General features: G+C 54.0%; 1 protein-coding gene across 4 annotated transcripts in view; it reads left to right on the plus strand.

Annotated features, from left to right (window-relative positions):
* Nucleotides 1–17,394, plus strand: part of LOC100484271 (kazrin) — a 472,216-nt gene that overhangs the window by 311,667 nt on the left and 143,155 nt on the right. Inside the window, exon 1 of one of the 4 annotated variants that reach the window (XM_034671241.1) lies at nt 31–49. The exons of 2 other annotated variants lie outside the window; for them this stretch is intronic. Coding sequence is in view for 1 of the 2 variants with exons in the window: in XM_034671240.1 (XP_034527131.1) it covers nt 5,259–5,409 (151 nt within the window). In the remaining variant the exon portion in view is untranslated. Of the gene's footprint in view, nt 1–30; nt 50–5,082; nt 5,410–17,394 lie in introns of those variants that run through there. One more of the 4 variants, XM_034671240.1, reaches the window with a different exon arrangement.

Consider the following 17,394-nt stretch of genomic DNA (forward strand, 5'->3'; position numbering starts at 1 on the left):
GGTGCAGGGGGAGTCGCGCAGGACGCGGAGTTAGTTCTTCAGCTTGCAGGTGAGGGTTTCGGCGCTCGCAGCTTTCCGGCCGGGCCCCCGGTGCGAGCTGGGCGGGTGGGGAGGTCAAGGCCACGCCTGCCCGAGTTGTGAGATCCCGGGGCGCTCGGAGACCTCGCTCTGGGCCGGACCCCGCCACTGTCCTTGGAAGCGTGGGAAAGGGGCCAACCCGGCACGAAGTTGGGGCGGCCCCTCTCCGGCCTCACCTGTAACCCACCTGGCAGCCCCGTAAAGTGCTAGGAGAGCCCTGCTTTACTGCTGCCCCTTTGAGTGGAACATGATGGCTCGCATTTGCTAAGAACGGAGAGATTTCTCTTACACTTGAACGACTAATGCAGAAAGAAATCGAGGCGGTGGAGACACAATGCGAAGGTCTGATTATGTATCATTGGCTAATTTGCCCCAAGCTGAGGACCGCGTTTTAATGTTAAAATATTCCGAGTGGGTGGGTGCGCGCGTTCCATTCTGTTGGGGTCTCAGCTGCCGCCTCAAGTTACACCTGGGGAGGGGGGGTTGCCCAGAGGACCCCTGGATCCCTTTGACTCTAGAGTAGAAAGAAATTTGGACGGAAGATGAACGGCTTCCGAGAAGCGTCTGTCATCATCAGTTTAAGGTTAGAATACTTTTTCCGGGAAAAATGGGGGAGGGGAAGTACAACATGGTTATTTATTATTTCTTGAATACCTATTGTGTTCCCGTAATTTACATGGCGTTGTGTCCTTAAAATTTTATCACAGCTCTGGGAGGGAAGCTGTGTTATCTTCATGAAGATAAGGACGGAAAACGCCAGAGTTTCAGCAACTTGCCCAAGGTCCCACAATTTCAAATATTCTCTGTCTGTTGACACCGGAATGCCTCTCCCAGACAGCAGGCTTAACCAGCTGGGAAACACCAGGCTTATTTACCTAATAATTATTTCTTTCCTATGAGAAAAAGCCAGCAGCAAGGCCCCCTAATTCCAGACTGCCTGTATTGGTCTCCCAAGGAGACGGAATCCTGCGGATCACAGACGAAGCTGCAGGAGCTGGGACTACCGATCAGTCAGCTGTGATGAGCTGAGCTGCGGCTGGTGTCCTGGAGCCACTCAAGTCTTGGGTCACCAAGGGTCTAGAAAAGGGATGCTGAGCCCTGGAAGGAGCTTGAGTCCCTGGACCCTTGGCCCTGGGGGTTGGGCCTGCTGGAGACAGTCCCACCTCCTCCCTAGCTGCACAGAGCAGTTAGAGTCCAAGACAGCTTGGTGTAAAAAGCACAGATGCAAAGAAAAGAGCAAATAGGAGAGCTTGGGCAAGTTGCTTCATCTTTTTGAGACTCAGTTTACCCATCCAAAAAGTGCCGATCATAACTAGTGTTAACTAACGTTTTGATCATTCCAAAGCTAGCATCTGCAAATCACCTTGCCTCGTTCATAGTTGATGTTTCATAAAAGTTAGGTATCAGCTTCATTTGTGGGGCACCTGTCAGAGCCCCCATTGACTCAGTGTCCCATTAGGATGCGATGCTATCTGTTCCAACTCCGCCCTCCTGAACTGTGTCAAGATGAGATTTGTCTTGTCTGTAAAGTGCTTCAGTGATCCAAGGCTGACTGTTGTGCCAGTGGGGGGTGTTATTATGTAAACATGGAGGAGATGGTTGGGTGGAGAGAGATCTGTTTACTTTGTGTCTTCATAGACTCCATTTGTGTATTCATAATAAGAATATTCTAATGACATGGTGTAGCTGAGAAACGCCTGTCTCCAAGGTCTTGGGGGTGTTATTCCTGTGGCCCTCGTGGTATCCCTTTAGGGCAGAGAGCAGTGGAAATGTCCTGATTTACAGTTGGCATCCTGGCATGAATCAAGATCAAGCCAGCAGCTAAACCAATACACTTTCAAGTTCTTTCTACCCCACCACCCACCCTTCACCCCCTTCTGCTCTCTGGTTCTTAAAGATCAAATGCCGTTTCTGAGAACTTCCGTGGTGGCTGGGCATGGAGGTCAGCCTGTCGTGGACATGGGTTCGCAAACCTTTCACTGTTATTAGGGGTTTTCCTCTGGGAAGCAAATGAGAGCTCTCCTGCCTCAGAACTACAAGCTGAAATTATTGTTGAAATAAACCTTTCAGCCCGGCTGTGAGGTGACTCGTCCCAGGGTCTCAACACATCGGTCCCCAGCTGAGTGATGTTCTGTGGAAGGAGCTGAAGAGTGAGTGCCCTGGAGGATGACGGAGTCTGGGGATTGGCACTTTCAGAGGTGTGGGGGAGGGGGACGGAGGGGGTCCGCTGTCTTGGCAGGATGGAAGCCTGGACGCTTTGACATTGCTCGTGGAGGGTATCCTGAGATCAGCAGGGTGACGGGCTCTGTGCTGGGGACAGCTCTGGCCTCCAGGGCGGGGCCCCCTTCAGGGAAGGGGACCATTCTTTGTGCGCAGGCGAAGGACCCGAGCCGGAGCTGTAGAAATTAGACACGTGCTCAGTCTGCACCTGGTTCTGCCTCAAATCTGTGTAACCTTGAGACACTTGGTAACTCAGTTTCCCTGTTGGCTCGCAGTGGGATTAACTCCACCTGAGGGAGGTCATCCAGAAACCACCACCCCCCCAGTAAAGCACGTGCTCCCCGAGGCTTCTTAGGCGGAGACGTGAATGATTCCTTCTGTGGTTGTCGGTTCCTTCGGTCACATTTCTGAGCCGCTACTCCTGCCAGGCACCGTGGTAGCTGCAGAGATCAGTAGTAGCGAAGGGGGCAGCTGCAGCCCGTTTCCGTGGAGCTCCTTATCTGTGGGAGGAAACTTCCAGCAGGCAAGTACACACAGGCTGTATCAGGAGGCGGCAAGTGCTGTGGGGGAAAGTAGAGCCAGGTGAGGGGCTAGCGCGATGGGAGCGGCCGCTGGTCAGTCTTGGGCAGCAAATCAGAGAGAACGAGGTGAGCCATATGGGTGCTGAGTCCCTGAGGCAAGAGGGTGTTGCTGATCAGCTGAAGCCACCAAGTCACTGTTTAAAAGCTGTTGGTCAGTTCGTAGGTCAGTTCGTGTCTGTGGAGTCTGGGCACTCGGTCTGCCCCCATCTGAAGCCTATCCAGGCTTGTAGGCCCAGATCAGATGCCACGCCTCCCTAAGCTTTTCTCTGAACCCCAGCTTACAAAGTCATAGGACCTAATGGAACCTCTTCCAGCCTCTGCCTTTTTTCTTAGTCATAGGCGCTCTTATCTCCACTAGCCCCTCTCCCTCACATAAAGCCCGCTGACCCAGGGCGCCAGACCCTTGCGGATATGTGCCCTGGCTCCCAGTGCTGTACTGTACCTTCCCAGGGGTGGGCATGGTGCGAACCAAATGGGATGCTTGGTCTTAATCAGTCCTCCAAGGACCCTGGGGGGAGGTGCCATTGCCGGTCCCATGCACAGGTGAGGAAGCGGGCGCTCGGGAAAGTTCAGTTAAACTTGCCCGAGATCACACAGCTGGGGGGTATCACAGCCAGGACTTGATTGTGGGGCTGTGACTTGATTGTGGGGTCCCAGATCGTAGACCTCATGGCACTGTGGAAAGACCTTGTATCGATCTCTAAAACGTAGACCCACATGACGTTTCAGGTTTGTTTTCTCTTTAAATTTTTATCTTTAAAAAGAGGGGGTGGGGGTTGTCCTCTCCTTGACATTCCTTGTTTTAAGCAACTCAAGCATTTGCTTATCTGTGTGTCTTTAGCAATTTCAGCAATAGGTTGGCCTCGCGTTATCCCCTTCTGGAAAGGGTTTCCGTGGGGTTGAGAGTGAGATTAAATCTCCCCATTGGAACTGGAGACTTTCTTAGAAGGCCAGCCACTAGGACCACCGGGGTTTTTTGTGGGCGTTCTTGGCCACCTGAGTGGGATAGAGACAGCTGGGGCTTGGCTCCCAGCCAACCAGGAGTGAAAGTCACCGCTCTCGAAAACAATTAGGATTGTTTTCCCTAGGGAGCTCTCCTGCGGCCCAGCACCCTCACCCCTGTGTGACTGTTCAGTGAGAAGGGCGGCGGGTCCAGGGCACCAGCTTTGGAATCAGACACACCTTGCTTTGATCTGCCAGCTCTTCTGCTTACGAGCTGTGTGTCCCCAGGCAACTTATGTAATGTCCCAATCCTCAGTTTACCCATCTATAAAATGGGAATCATATTACCCACTTCAGAGTTGTTGGACAGGAATCTGCTTGGTTAGCATCCTTCCTACTCATGGAGCCCAGTGCTACCAGTGCCATAAGAGGGAGGAAGATTCCCATTTCCCCAGAGTCCAAAGAAATTGAGTGTATATGTCTGTGTACATTTTTTTTTTTATTTTTTTGAAGTTTGAGCTAGTGGGGTTTGATGAGACTGGCCGATTCTGAAGGACTGGTAGCTGCTGATTTGGCCTTCTAAGTAATCAGGAAATTTCCATAGTAGTCATTATGCATGCCTTGTGTTCTTTGTAATATTCCCATTGAGTTAACTGGAGGGTTTGTTAGGACCCTCCAGCCATTCTGAAAGAAGAGTTTACTTCTCTTTTAATCATTTTGAGTCACTTGAATGCATGGTTCAAGGAAGGCAGTAAGCAGGAGCCTGGACCCAGCCCCCTCACCCATACCACAGCCAGTTGACAAAAGTGGAAAATCAGGTACATTGGTGTTTACACACATTTTAGCCCCNGTTCTGAAAGAAGAGTTTACTTCTCTTTTAATCATTTCAAGAGTCACTTGAATGCATGGTTCAAGGAAGGCAGTAAGCAGTCGAGACTGGACCCAGCCCCCTCTCACCCATACCACAGCCAGTTGACAAAAGTGGAAAATCAGGTACATTGGTGTTTACACACATTTTAGCCCCAGCAGATAAGCGCAGGCAACATATCATTAAAGCCGGCCGAAGCAAGCACTGTGGGGATGCCGTGTTTGCTGTGAGTCACTAAGGGCTATAAACACTCCAGAGAGGATGGCAAGCCATGTTTACAAGGTGTGTGTGTGCGTGTGCGTGTGCGTACCTGTGTGTGTCGTTATTTTTTTATGAATTTACTCTCCGCAAATGCATTTCACATCGNATGTTTACAAGGTGTGTGTGTGCGTGTGCGTACCTGTGTGTGTCGTTATTTTTTTATGAATTTACTCTCCGCAAATGCATTTCACATCGAGCGTGTCAGAGGAGTGCCTGTCCAGGAGGGGGAGAGGCAGGAATGACTCCCATTCAAAAGGACCACCCCTTCTGTGCCCCTTGGGGCAGCCCCAAATGAAGGTGGGGAACTCATGCTTTCTCTGGTCTGCTGTCTGGATGCCTTCAAGAGAAGCCAGCTGGAAGACATGGGTGATGGCGAGTCCTCAGAGCCCCCGACGAGTGGCATTGGCCCGAAAGGTGCTGTCGCAGCCCTGAATTTGGAAGAAATGAACAACCAGAAAGGTAGGACAGACAGATGGGCGAGTCCTGCCCCGAGCTGGGTGCCGCCAAGCCTGGGGCTACGGCCAAGGGGAGCTGGTGGTTTCCAGGGGGACGGCCCTCCGCGTGCACCCTCCATCTGTGTGCCGGGCTCTGGGGCCACTGGGCGGGGCCGGGGGGGGGGGCGCCCACCACCTGGTGGCCTATCTGTGGGTACTGACAGCCTTCTCTTCTGTTGCTACCTGGATCTGGAGGCTGGCGCGGGCTCCCACCTAGTTGGGGCTGTAACTTTATCAGAGGCATGGAGTGTGTTCAGTACCTTTTAATTGTACAGAAGCTTCAGAAAACTCTCCCCGGGGGCCCGGAGAGAAGTAAAAACAGCAGCTGCTAGTTCCTGTCTGCTTTCTTCCGTACCCGCCCGGCTCTGCCTCACCAGGGCACTGCTAACTTTGAAGTCCTGTGTACCCAGGCAGGGAAGAATGTGTATTTCTGTTGGGGAAGGTCCTTTTCATGATGAAGAAGCGTTTATCAAGGGCCGCCCAGGAGCCAGGCGCTTGGTTACCTGCGTGCCTGTGGGTCGTCTCCCACCCCTCTAAGGCAGCTGGCCTCTTCCCTTTCTTAAAGGTGACACGGCTGAGGCTTGAAACGGTCACAAAGATTATAGTCACTGGCTGTTCCACGATGCCATGCTGTCTGCCCCAGGACCCTTGCTTCTTCCTCTGGTTTCCTTCATCAGCTGACGGTTCCCTGAGGGTCACCTGGGCACCGGGCGGAGGCTGCAACACTGGGCGTCATGGGACTCTCTCCCTGGCATCTTTGACACGCTGGTTTCCAGTCAGCCAGAGGCAGCTGGAAGTGAGGGCCCCTGGGGCCCAGAGCTGCTCAGTTGGCTCCAGGAGACTACCTGCCCCACCCCTCTGCCCCAGCCAGAATCCAGAGAGGCCAGCCGGCCCCTGACAGGAGGTCTGACCCAGGCAGAGTCCTGACAGGGACCCCTCAGGGGGATGGAGTCAATTCGCTCTCTCCACAGAGTGAGGACACAGGCCCAGAGTGAGGAAAAGGCCCATACTTCAAGATGCCATGGGGTTTCCGGGGCCAGATGTGCAAACTCACAAATATACATGGTGTCTCGGCAAAGCGGGGAATTTCCCTCTTGACCCCCTTCCCTAATTCCTCTTGACTCATTAAAGGGGGTATCAGACAGGATGGCAGTGGTCCGGGGTCCCTGCCAGTATCCAGATCCTCGGGCTCCACCCCTATTCTGCCCATAGGTCTGGGGAGGGGCTCAGAATCGGTATTTTTATTGAGTGCCCTGGGTAAGTCTGATGCAAGGGTGCCATGGACCTGACTTTGAGAACCTCTTTGCCCCTTGCCTTTCTGGGATTAGGTTAATTTGAGAGTAAGAAAATCAGGAGGCCTTGTACTCCGCTTTACCCCCTGCATCCTGACACGATCTTGGCAGCATCCTTTCCCTTTCCAGAGGCGTTCCGCAGTGGACAGTAGGTATACAGACATCCTAGCTCACTCTCTCTTTTTCCTTTTCTGCGCAGGCCCCCCTCCCGCCCCCTGCCTAGGCACACACAGTCCCCGAATCTGTTAGAAAGCGAGACATATGCTTGTCCAGCCCTCCCCTGCACAAGGCATCCCCCGCAAAGAGCTGAGTCCCGGGGTCAGTGGACTCAAATGCAGATTCTGAGGCCCACCTCCAAGGTAGCCTCAGGAGGTCCAGGGTGGAGTTCAGACCCTGCACTTTTTTTCCCCTTTGTTTGCACTAAAACTTACGTAACACAGAATTGACCGTTTTAACCATTTTTAGGTGTGCAGTTCAGTGGCATTAAATACACTGTCCGTGTGTGCACCCATCACCACCCTCCATCTCCAGCACTTTTTCATCGTCCCAAACGGTGACTGTACCCACTGAATAAGAACTCCCCACCCCGCCCCCGGTTACCCACCATGCTGCCTGTGTCTACACATTTGCCTAACGTAGGGACTGGATGCAGTAACGGCAGGACCCTGCAGCCCTCACAGACTGCCCGTCCCTGCCCCCACGCTGCCGGTCCTGGAACCATGTGCAGAGATCCCCTGTCCCCAGTGCTTTATCTCCAGTGTTCTTTCGATTCCTTCCTGGGAAACATGAGCATCTCACATTTGTGCTGGGAAGGCCTGGGGAAGGAATAAATTCAGTTACCTTTTCTCCGTGATTCATTGTTAATACCTCTATTGTTAATACCTCTGCCAGTGTGATGCGTTGCCCATACCTTTTCGTGCGTGGTTGGTTTTGTTTGGTGTCGCTTTCTTTGAAGGGGAGTTGCTCAGGCTTTTATGAGTTTGTTTTCCATAGCATATTTGTGATTACTAAGCTAACTACTGAGGACTCCTCATTGCCCTGGGGAATCTGGCACTGGCAGCCAACCAGAAGGAAGAACCATCCTCTTGGGTCCTGGGGCAGACACGGATGCTGCCCCTGCCAACCTGGACCGCCTCCTCCCACCAGCAGGTGCAGGGGGCCTTTGAGTGTGGGCTAGGAAGGTCACTCTTGGTGGGGTCTTTTCTTTCCCTTGTACCCTGGGAAAGACGGGGGAGGGAACCCTCTTTTTTAGAAAGGGAAACAGAGGCAGACATAATGTGATCTCTCCAGGCCAGAGCTGTCTGATAAACTCTGCAAAGATGGCAGTGTTCTAGATCCCTTCTGTCCCGTATGGAAGCCACTGGATTTAAAATGTAGCTAGTATGACAGCAGAACTGAGTTTCACATTGTATTTCGTTGTAGAAGGCTCCATGTGGCTAGTGGCTCCAGTATCGGGGGGCGCAGCTGGCCCTGAGTCAGGGCAGGAGTCCGCAGATGTTTCTGTGGCCCATCACGGCTCATGAAGCCTGCGAAACGTGTGTTTCCGCCGTGGCGCTTCAAGGCTGCTTAGCTCCTTGTGGCCCGTGGATTGCCTGCGTCAGAATCACTCAGAGCTTATGGTGCTTTTAAGTTCCCGGGCCCCCTAGCAGACCCGGACAGTCAAAAATATCTGGGGATGGGCCCACAAATCTGCATGTAAAACAAGTTCCCTCTGCCGCCTTGTGATTCTGACCCTCTCCGAAGTGTGAGGACCAAGGCCTCCAACATCTTCCGTCTTTACTTCCATGGGTCTTCCCAGCCCCCGGTGACCCATCAACACCCACGTGCTGTTGCCCCTTACCCCCACCCCACCCCCATAAGCCCGTGCTCCAGGCCAGTGGTTCTCAAGATGGGGTGCCAAGACCAGCAACCGTCAGCCTATCCTGAGAACTTGTTAATGGTGCAGATTCTCAGCCCAGCCCTGCCCTGCAGAATTGGGAACTGGGGGCGGGCCCAGCAGCCTGGGTCTTAACTAGCCACCTAAGGGGATGCTGATGCAGGCCAATCACTGAGCAAGACTGCTCTAGGAAGCTCCTACTAAAATTTCCCCCTAAGCCTCCTCTTCCATCCTCTCCTCCCTCTTCCTGCCCCTTCCGCTTCCCCTGGCCCCTGCCCTTTCTTGCACTGGCTGCCCAGAGCTGCCAAGACCCTTCTAAACGCAAGGACTGCAGGGTGTGTGGCGACATGATGTGTCTGCCTTTCACAAAGGCCTTTGGGGATCCTGGCCTTCCCCCAGGGGTGGCCATAATGGCGATGTCATAGGGGAGGCAAGCAGAGCACCAGCCAGCAGCACCCCCATCCCCCCCAAAGTCCCAGGTGGTGGCCGCCCGCTCATCCTGGGCCAGAATCTCAGAAGAGCAGAGGGCCAGATGGGCCCATTTCCCTGGGACCCCTCTTGGGGACAGAAACGCTGGCGCCCCCCCCCCAGTGTCCGTTGGCTCCGAGGAAGTTGGCACAGCTCACAGCTGTGCTCAGTAGACAGCACTTGTGTGTCTCACGTCTTCCCAGCATGCAGAGAAGCAAGGGAGGTGGAGGCCAGAATGTTCTAGCTGGCTGTGCTGCTTACCCACTGTGGGACCTTCCTCCCACAGGTCACTCCCCTTTCAGCCTCAGTTTCCCTGTTCCACCAAAGGAGATTCCTGTACCACCAGCGGTCTTGTTCTCCTTGGGATGCTGGTGAGGGCAGACCTGTGCCTCAGGTAACCAACTCATGCTGGGTTGCCAGAACTTTCCTGGTTTCAGCACTGAAAGTCCCATACCGTGGGAAACCCCTCGGTCCTGGGCAAACCAGGATGGTTGGTACCCTGTCCATATCCCATTTGAGTTGACACTCAGCTCTGCCGGCCTTGCTCAGCTGTTGCTGCTCTATGGCACACGGTGCCCCCCACCCCACTGGGGGAACCCCTGCACCCACAGCAGCTAAGGCATCGCCTGCCTGGCCTCTGACCCCTCTGCCTTCGTGGATCTTCTGGCCCTGCTCTCTCCCCACTCGTTTGTGTCTCTGGGAAACCGCTGTTGCTCGGACTGACCCACGCCTCGGATTCCCGCTGAGCACCTTTTTAAAATCACACCCGTGAATATTTTCACACTCAGTCCCTGGATAGATACTTATGTGACCGGGTGCCTGGGGCTGACAAGCTGGCCCAAACCATTTCTACCCTCCTGGTGCCTACACTCCGGAGGAGGGTTTTTCTGTCTAGAACCCTTAACTTGAACCAGAAGGATGGCCTCCCTCAACCTCTCTCCGGGTCTGCCAAGGCTCCTGGTTCCTCCACCTGGCAGGTGTGGAGTACCCACGCTGGCCTGGGCTTAGTGCTGGGGACCACGAACATTCGACAGGCTCTGCTCTGCCTCTCCTCACTGTCCCATGAGCCAGCCTGCTTGTCACTCCCACCCCTCGTCTTCTCCTTCTTTCTTCTGTTACCTCCCCACCCCACACTGACTCCAAATTCCACCCTGTCCTGGGCCCCCGGCCTTTCTGCAAAGCCTTTCTTGTTCATTCCACCCCCTCTGTGCGTAGCCCTTCCATTGCCATGGGCCTTTGTCACCCAGAGCACAGTGTAACTGTGACCAGGGCCCTCGTGAGCATTTCCTGAGTGTAACCCCAGGGCTCTCCTCCGAACTGTAACCTTTGAGGGGGCAGGGACCACAGAGCACTTGCACGTGTGTCTCCTTCTGTGTTCACCTGGAGCGCAGAGCCGGGCTCCAGGAAATGCTCCAGCAGGGAGGAAATGCACATCCACGAATGTTTGAGCTGGCAGGACCTTACAAGAAATTTAATCTGGCCCTCCTATTGCCACACGTTTGGATGAGCCTCACCGGGCAGGTAGGGCAGCACCTGGAGAACAGCCGCAGCCCCACCAGTCACTGGGTTTTCAGGGGCCAGTAACTATATCCCTTTTTTCTTCTGGAATTTGGAGGCAGCTGAAAGATAGAGGCAGGAAGAGGACAGGTGAAGAATGTGACTTGGGTTGTGCCCTGTGGGCACCCGACTTCATTCTCAGCCTGGGTCTGAGGTGTAAGGTGATGAGTCCGTTTGTTTCTCCAGCTGTCCTCGTCCTCTGTCACCTGGCCACTGTGTCTCTATAAACAAGTGTTTCAGTTTGTGTTTCAGTCTCCAGAATCGTTGAGCACGGTGGAGCCCCCGACGTTCTTTTCTTCATTCGTCCTGCAGAATATTTGTGGTGCCCTGCCTGGATCAGAATCCTTCTTAAGTAGCAGGGATATGATCATAGTAAAACACAGACAGACCCGCCCCAAACGCAGCCCTCCCTGCTTGCTTCAAGTCAGGGGTATTTTCAGAGAATTAGACACTGAAGACTCTGTTTTTGGTGTCCTTGAAAATGTCCTAAAATGCCTTTCTGCTTCCCCGCTTTGGTTAGCAGGCACATGGAGCCCAGATGACTCCTTTTTTGGAATCGGGCTTCTCTAGATCCTTAGGGTTCTAAGTCAGAGCCTGAGCCCCTTGGCCCCACAGCTTGCCCTGCTCAGGAAAGAAGGTAAGAGTCCGTTGCATTGCTGAGCCCTGTCAGCGTTTGCTTCCTTGTCCTCAGATGTAAGCCAGAGTTCTGGTTAGCTGGGCATTCGAGGCGGCTGGGACCTGGTGAGAAGACGTTAGGTCGTCTTCTCTTTCTCCCTCTGCCCTTCCCCCGCGCTCATACACTGTCTCTCTCCAATAAACAAATACAACTGAAAAAAAAAAAAGAAGAAGAATAAGAGGTTGGGTTGTGTGTTTGAGCAGCTGCTGGGGCGTTTGAAATGACCCGCAGCTCCTCTTCCCTCTCTTCATGCCAGGCTCGTGGGGTAGGCGTCAGGGACTTACCCCCTGTGTCCCTGTGTGACCACCTCTCCAAGGTGACTGGTCCTCTGTCTGCGGCCAACCCTGATGACCTCTGGGGCAGAGCCCCGCCCTCTTGCTGTCCCTCAGCCAGCTCTGCCTTCCTGCTTCCTGGGCTGACTCACTGGTCCTGTGCCCTGGGTCCCTTTCGGAGACTTGCCACTTGCCAGGTCGATGAACCAGTGCTCTGAGCAGCTGTGTGCTTAGAGGGACTCATGCTTCCCCTCCGTGCCCCATGTCACCTTAAACGTGCCCTCGGAGGTCTGACGTCACTTGTGTACATGCGGGTGATTACCATGCAGGGGAACCTGACCCAGGAACTACATTAAACAACCCAAATAAATTAGGTGCATTAATCACCCCATTTTACAGATGAAGTCACTGAGGCACCAGGTTGTAAAGAAACTTGTCCCAGGCCATAGGGCCAGGAAGCCAAGAAAATAAGATTCAGCCCTAGGTCCAGCTGGAGCCCGACTGGAGCCCACAGTAGCCATTACTCTCCTGTCCCCAGTGCCATGCACTCTGCAGTGTCCCTTGTTCCCGTCCTCAGCTGGGGCATGGGAGGGACTGAAGTGAGCAATCACAGAGGGACTTGATCCGTTGAAAGACCAAGCATACCCCTTCTGTCCAGGCCCCCAGCCCTGGTAGGGAGCTCCCCATGGCTGCCTCCCAGGGCTTGGGCTGGGCCCTTAGGAATTGGGAAGGTCGTGGGGCAGCTCAGCAAACTCCAGCCAGAGGCTTAGGTGTGGGGGAACTGTGCACGGGCATCCCTGACAGCTGGGGATTCCCACCCAGGGCTGTGGGTTTCCTGCTTCTCTTGGCTGTGACATGCTAAAGAGAACAGATTGCAGGAGGGTTCAGCGACTTGCCTGTTCACCCTAGGAGGGAGGGATGCACGATCGCCGTCATTCAGAGTGGCATCTGAGGCTCAGAGAGGTCCATGCTTACTGCTCAAAACCTGTTAATGAACAGACTTTGTGTTGTTTGCACTTCTTACTTGCCTACCACCTGCCCAGATAGCCATGTAGTTGCAGGGCCTGTGGAGTCACAAATGATAGAAACACAGCTGAAACCGACTCACAGAAGGGCACATCAATAACTCTGCATAACTGAGATAGAGATAACTCTCGCTTCAGGCATAGCTGCATCCAGCTGCTCAAATGACGTCATCTCCCAACCCTCCTTTCATCTCTTTGGGCATTATCCTTTCTGGTGGCAAAAGTGACCCCTCACAAGTCTAAGTCACACTTACCTTTCTAGGATTCCAGTGCAGAAAGTCTTTCACTCTCAATATTTCCAGAAATCCCAGGACTGATTATCATTGATTTAGCTGTAGTCATGTGACAGCCCTGAATCAATCAATCACCTGGTCCAGGTCTGCACCCTGCCCTGGAATTGGTTGGGGTGGGGGTTGTGAGCCCCCAGTGAAACTCACACGTGGGGTGTTAGCAAAAGGAAAGGCAGGGAGGACGGACTGGGACTGGAAGCCCAGAGGCAAACATGGGAGCTGAGCGTCGCAGAACGTGAGTTGCTTCCTCTAGCAGCTGCGGGTTTGTGTCCCTCGCTAGGGGTCATGAGGTTGAAAGGAACGGACCCTCTGAGGTTTCTTGAGCAGCTCCTATGGGCCAGGGCCTGTTCTACAGCCCTGTGGAGGAGCTCGGCGCTCTCTTCTATTAGTCATTCATTCTTTCTCTTCTCTCTCTCTACGAGGACCAGCTCTCCGCTTCCTTCTCAGTCTCCTGCTCCTATGTAATTAGGACCCCTTCTTTTTCTCCCTTCCAGCCCTCTGTGTATACCTCTTTTGTCACACCCATCCCAGATGGGCTTTCAGAAGGACCCCTGCCTGCCTCTGTCAGCTTCCCGAGCGGGGGCCTGGGTGGGGTTGATTCGTGTGCCTGCTCCCTGGTGGGCCCGCATAAATGCATGAGGTGATTGCCCCTTGCCAGCCTCTTGCCACATCCCCGATGTCGCTGAGCACACGGAGGTCAGCAGCAGCAGCTGGTCCCTGGGCACTCCAGATGGCATCTAGCTTCTCTCAGCCTCTCCGTCGGGAGTCAGATTTTCCAGGCTGCATGTGGAGCTTGGCCATCTCCCTGGAAAGCACTGATTGATTCCCCTTAGAGATGACCTGAATCCATCCCCAGCAGACAGATGCTACCTTCCCGAGCAAGGCAGGGAGCAGGCAGCCCGAAGGTACAAATTTAGAGAAAGGGATGGTTAGCTCGCCTCTGTGCCTGGCATTGTTCAGGGTGTAGGTGCTCGTTCCACATTTCCTTGGGTGTCTGCCCTGTGGAGTAGCGAGAACGAGCTCCCCCTCTAACACAAGTACGTGGACCCAGGGCTGTGAATGTGGGGACATCGGAGGCGTGGACCAAGTGCTCGGGGCCAGAAAGCCAGACTGCCTGTGTGCGGATCCTTGCAGCAGTGGGGACCGTGAGCAAGCTTCTTAATCCCTCTGAGCCTCGGTGTCTTCATCTGTAAATTAGGGAGGCTGTCACTACCTGGTAGAGGTTTCATGGAGATTAAATGAGATGATTTATGCACAACGTTTAGCCCGGGCCTTGGCACATAGTGGGTGCTCGGTAAACATCATTCGTGTTAGTTTTCTGCAGGAGTGGATGCTGGAGATACACAGGCACACTGGACAGATGCCCCCATACCGCAAGTTCAGGATCAGCAATCAGTGGGAGATAAAGTCCTTGGGGCAGGGAAAGCTCTTGTCGGGAGAATTTTTGGAGGTAGCGTCTGCTAGGGCTTTGATTCCCACTCGGAGGCAGGTGTCGGGCAGCAGTCTGTGCGTGGGGCTCTTGGGGAAGCTGCTTTTATCTTTCTGAGCCTCGGGTTCCTCATCCTGTCCTGGAAATGACGAAACCCACCCTGCACGGCCTGGTATACAGTAGGTACTTAATAAGTAAAGCCACTGCATTATTAATAAGCCATCTCAAAGGGGTTGCAAATAAATGAAATGTTTATTAAGCACGGGCTTGGCATTGGCAGTATCGGAAGCGTCTTCCCATAGGGTCACGTGTGTGTAGGTGAGTGCGCATGCCCACCGGGCACTCTTCGGCCCATTGGGGCTTTGAGAGTCTTGGCCATGACTGAGCTTTGAGCCTTGTTGTCTGTGGCATACGGTCAGATCAAGGGACTGTGCTGAGCAGTGATGATAGAAGAGGCATGGGGAGCCCAGGCCATGCGTAAACCCCATAGTCAGTGGGAATGTGAGTTGGCCTTGGAGAAGTCCTGGGGCTTGATGCCAGGTTCCAGTGACAGTCTGGCCTTGGCCCAGCCCCGCATCCTGCAGGGAGGGCCCTGCTCCTGCTTGCAGTGCCTCCCGCCAGGGATGTTCTAGTGCTTCAGGTGTGAGAAAGTGCCTACGGGAAGGAGCTCCAGTCAGAGCAGGGCTTGTTTAAGGACACAGAAGGCAACCTGGAGAAGTCCAAGGCTGGCCACGTGGGGTCTGGACATGGGAGCCTGGGGCAGTACCCTCTCCATCCCACCTCCCTCCTCTTCCACCCAAGGATTCTCCCCCAGGTGCCTTCCCCAGCCTTATTACTCTGCTAGGGTCCCATTCTTGCAACCCTTTAATGCCTGGGAGAGAGAATCTGATTGGTCCCTTCCTATGCAATAGTTCGGCAGACCCTGGATCAGGTGACTCTCCTGGCCCAATCCACTGCATCTGGACAGGTGGGCAGGGTCCCTGAACTGTGGAGCTGCTTCCTTCCAGATTGTGGGGAAGTAGTTAACTTAGAGAATTTAGGGCAAGGACGGCGAATTAACTCATGATGTCCAGTCCTCCTGAGCTGAAATGCCTTCCAGGATTGGAAACTCTCTTCCTTTCCAGCCCTTCTAAGTTTTGATGAGTTCTAAGCATTCACCTTTATATGGAGCCGCAAATCGATCTCATTGTAGCATCCACCATTGGCCCACGTCCTGCCGTGTGAAGATCTTCCGCACTAAATCCATTTTGTTGACACAAGAGCCCCTCTGACACGAGAAGACAGCCTCCAGGGCACAGGATCCCATACACCTTCCTGCACCCCAGCTTCATTTCCCCCGGTGTCTTTCTTCCCTGTCAGGACAGAGCAGATTGTGCTGGGGGTAGGGGGCAGACAGGACGCTTTGCCTTGATCCGCCCGGCTTGGCCAGCCACACATCTCTCATTCCGACAGAGTGTTCCCCACACTGAGCTGTGTGTTCCCGGCTCTCCTGATGTTTGTTTAAGAGGACTCAGCAGGAGCCTGAAGACATCAGTGGCACACACTGGGATGGGAGCAAGGCGGGGAGAGAGACAGCTAGAGACTCCACGGGCTGACATTAGGACAGGTGGGGCCGGGACAGTAGCCTAGGCCAGGGCTGTGGAGTTAGGACACCATTGTTTCCCCTTTGCTGCAGCCTTCCATGCACCAACCGCCCCCTGGCTGACAGCCCCTAGGTCAAAAGGAACATCCAGTGACAAGTTCACGTACTCCTTTTGCAGTCCCTAAGCAGCATCCATGGTCAAATAAACAGCCCCTTGGCAAGAGGTCCTGTGAACATTTTCATACAACCGGGAGATTACAAAAAAGAGGAAGACGAAGGTGGAGGAGAAAACAACATGTTACTTGTGGACCAGTTGACAAAGGAGATTGAGTGCCTGGAAATGTTTGACTCAGCTGCCTACCTTCCAGGCCAGGCCAGCCCAGGTTAGGGGTCTGGTTTTCCCCCCTGCTTCCCCCAAATGAGCTTTTTGCAGGTGTGCACACAGAGAGAATGCTCATTTGGAGGGAGATTTACAGCTTTGTCCAGAGATCGGGGGCAGGAACAACTTCCTGGGCAGTGGGTTATCCTGGATTAATTTTCATGATTATGGAAAGAATCTTAGCTGAACGCTCTTTGGCCTCGCCTGTGGCCTTTGCTGGAGCCATGCTGACCAAACTGCTGACCTGCCAGAGGACCAGAGGGGTGCTGTCCCTTGTCCTTGGGCCTCCTGGGTTTGAGCTTCATTGTCCAGGGCCTTATGGCTGAAGAAGCACGAGGGCCTGCCTTGGATTTTTATTATTATTTTTGGTGCCTGGAATACGTGCCGCTCTGTGCCATCCACCCCTGAAGGAGTGACCTCACTGGCCTGGTGAGCAGCCTGCAGTTCCAGGGGGACACAGCAGCACGCCCACGGGACACGGGGGTTTTTCTTATTCCAAGTCGAGTTACAGTGAAAACACCTGCTCCTCATTTGGCCTACCATCTGCAGCTTTGTCCGTCCGTGGAAGCACAAACTGTGGCACGTGTGTTGTGTTGTGTTTTACCATCCCCTACCCTGCCAGTTCCGTATCCCCCGGGGACACGTGTCTGTTCTCCTTCCCCCTCGAGCAGCCGTGAGTGAGCATAGTACTTCAGATGCGTCCGAAAAAGGGGTCCCAGCCTCAGGCCTGGACATCCCAGGCTTGGAGTTTGTGGAGTCGGAAGAAGAAAGAGAAAAGATCTAGAAGTTCAGCTCCAGAGAGTAGGGCAGGAGGAGGCTGACTTAGCCTGTGATGTATAGACCAGCAGAAAGCCTTGGGCCTGCACCGAACCGTTCGCGTGCGGGTCTCTGCTCTGAGCTCCATTTATTCCTGCATTGGAGCTGCACACTGGGTCTGCAGCAGCGACACCTCGAACCTGCTGCTGTTCGTCAGTTGGTGTCGTCTTCTCCCCGGGGAGTGGGGGAAGGGAAGGTATGGCAGAGGGAGACTTCAAGGAAAAGCATGTTTGGTCTTGAAAGCATCTCTGGCCAAAGAGAGCACGGTCATTTTCCGGGCGGGGGGGG

This window comes from Ailuropoda melanoleuca, chromosome 11 (assembly GCF_002007445.2).
Source record: "Ailuropoda melanoleuca isolate Jingjing chromosome 11, ASM200744v2, whole genome shotgun sequence".
NCBI classification, from domain to species: Eukaryota; Metazoa; Chordata; class Mammalia; order Carnivora; family Ursidae; genus Ailuropoda; species Ailuropoda melanoleuca.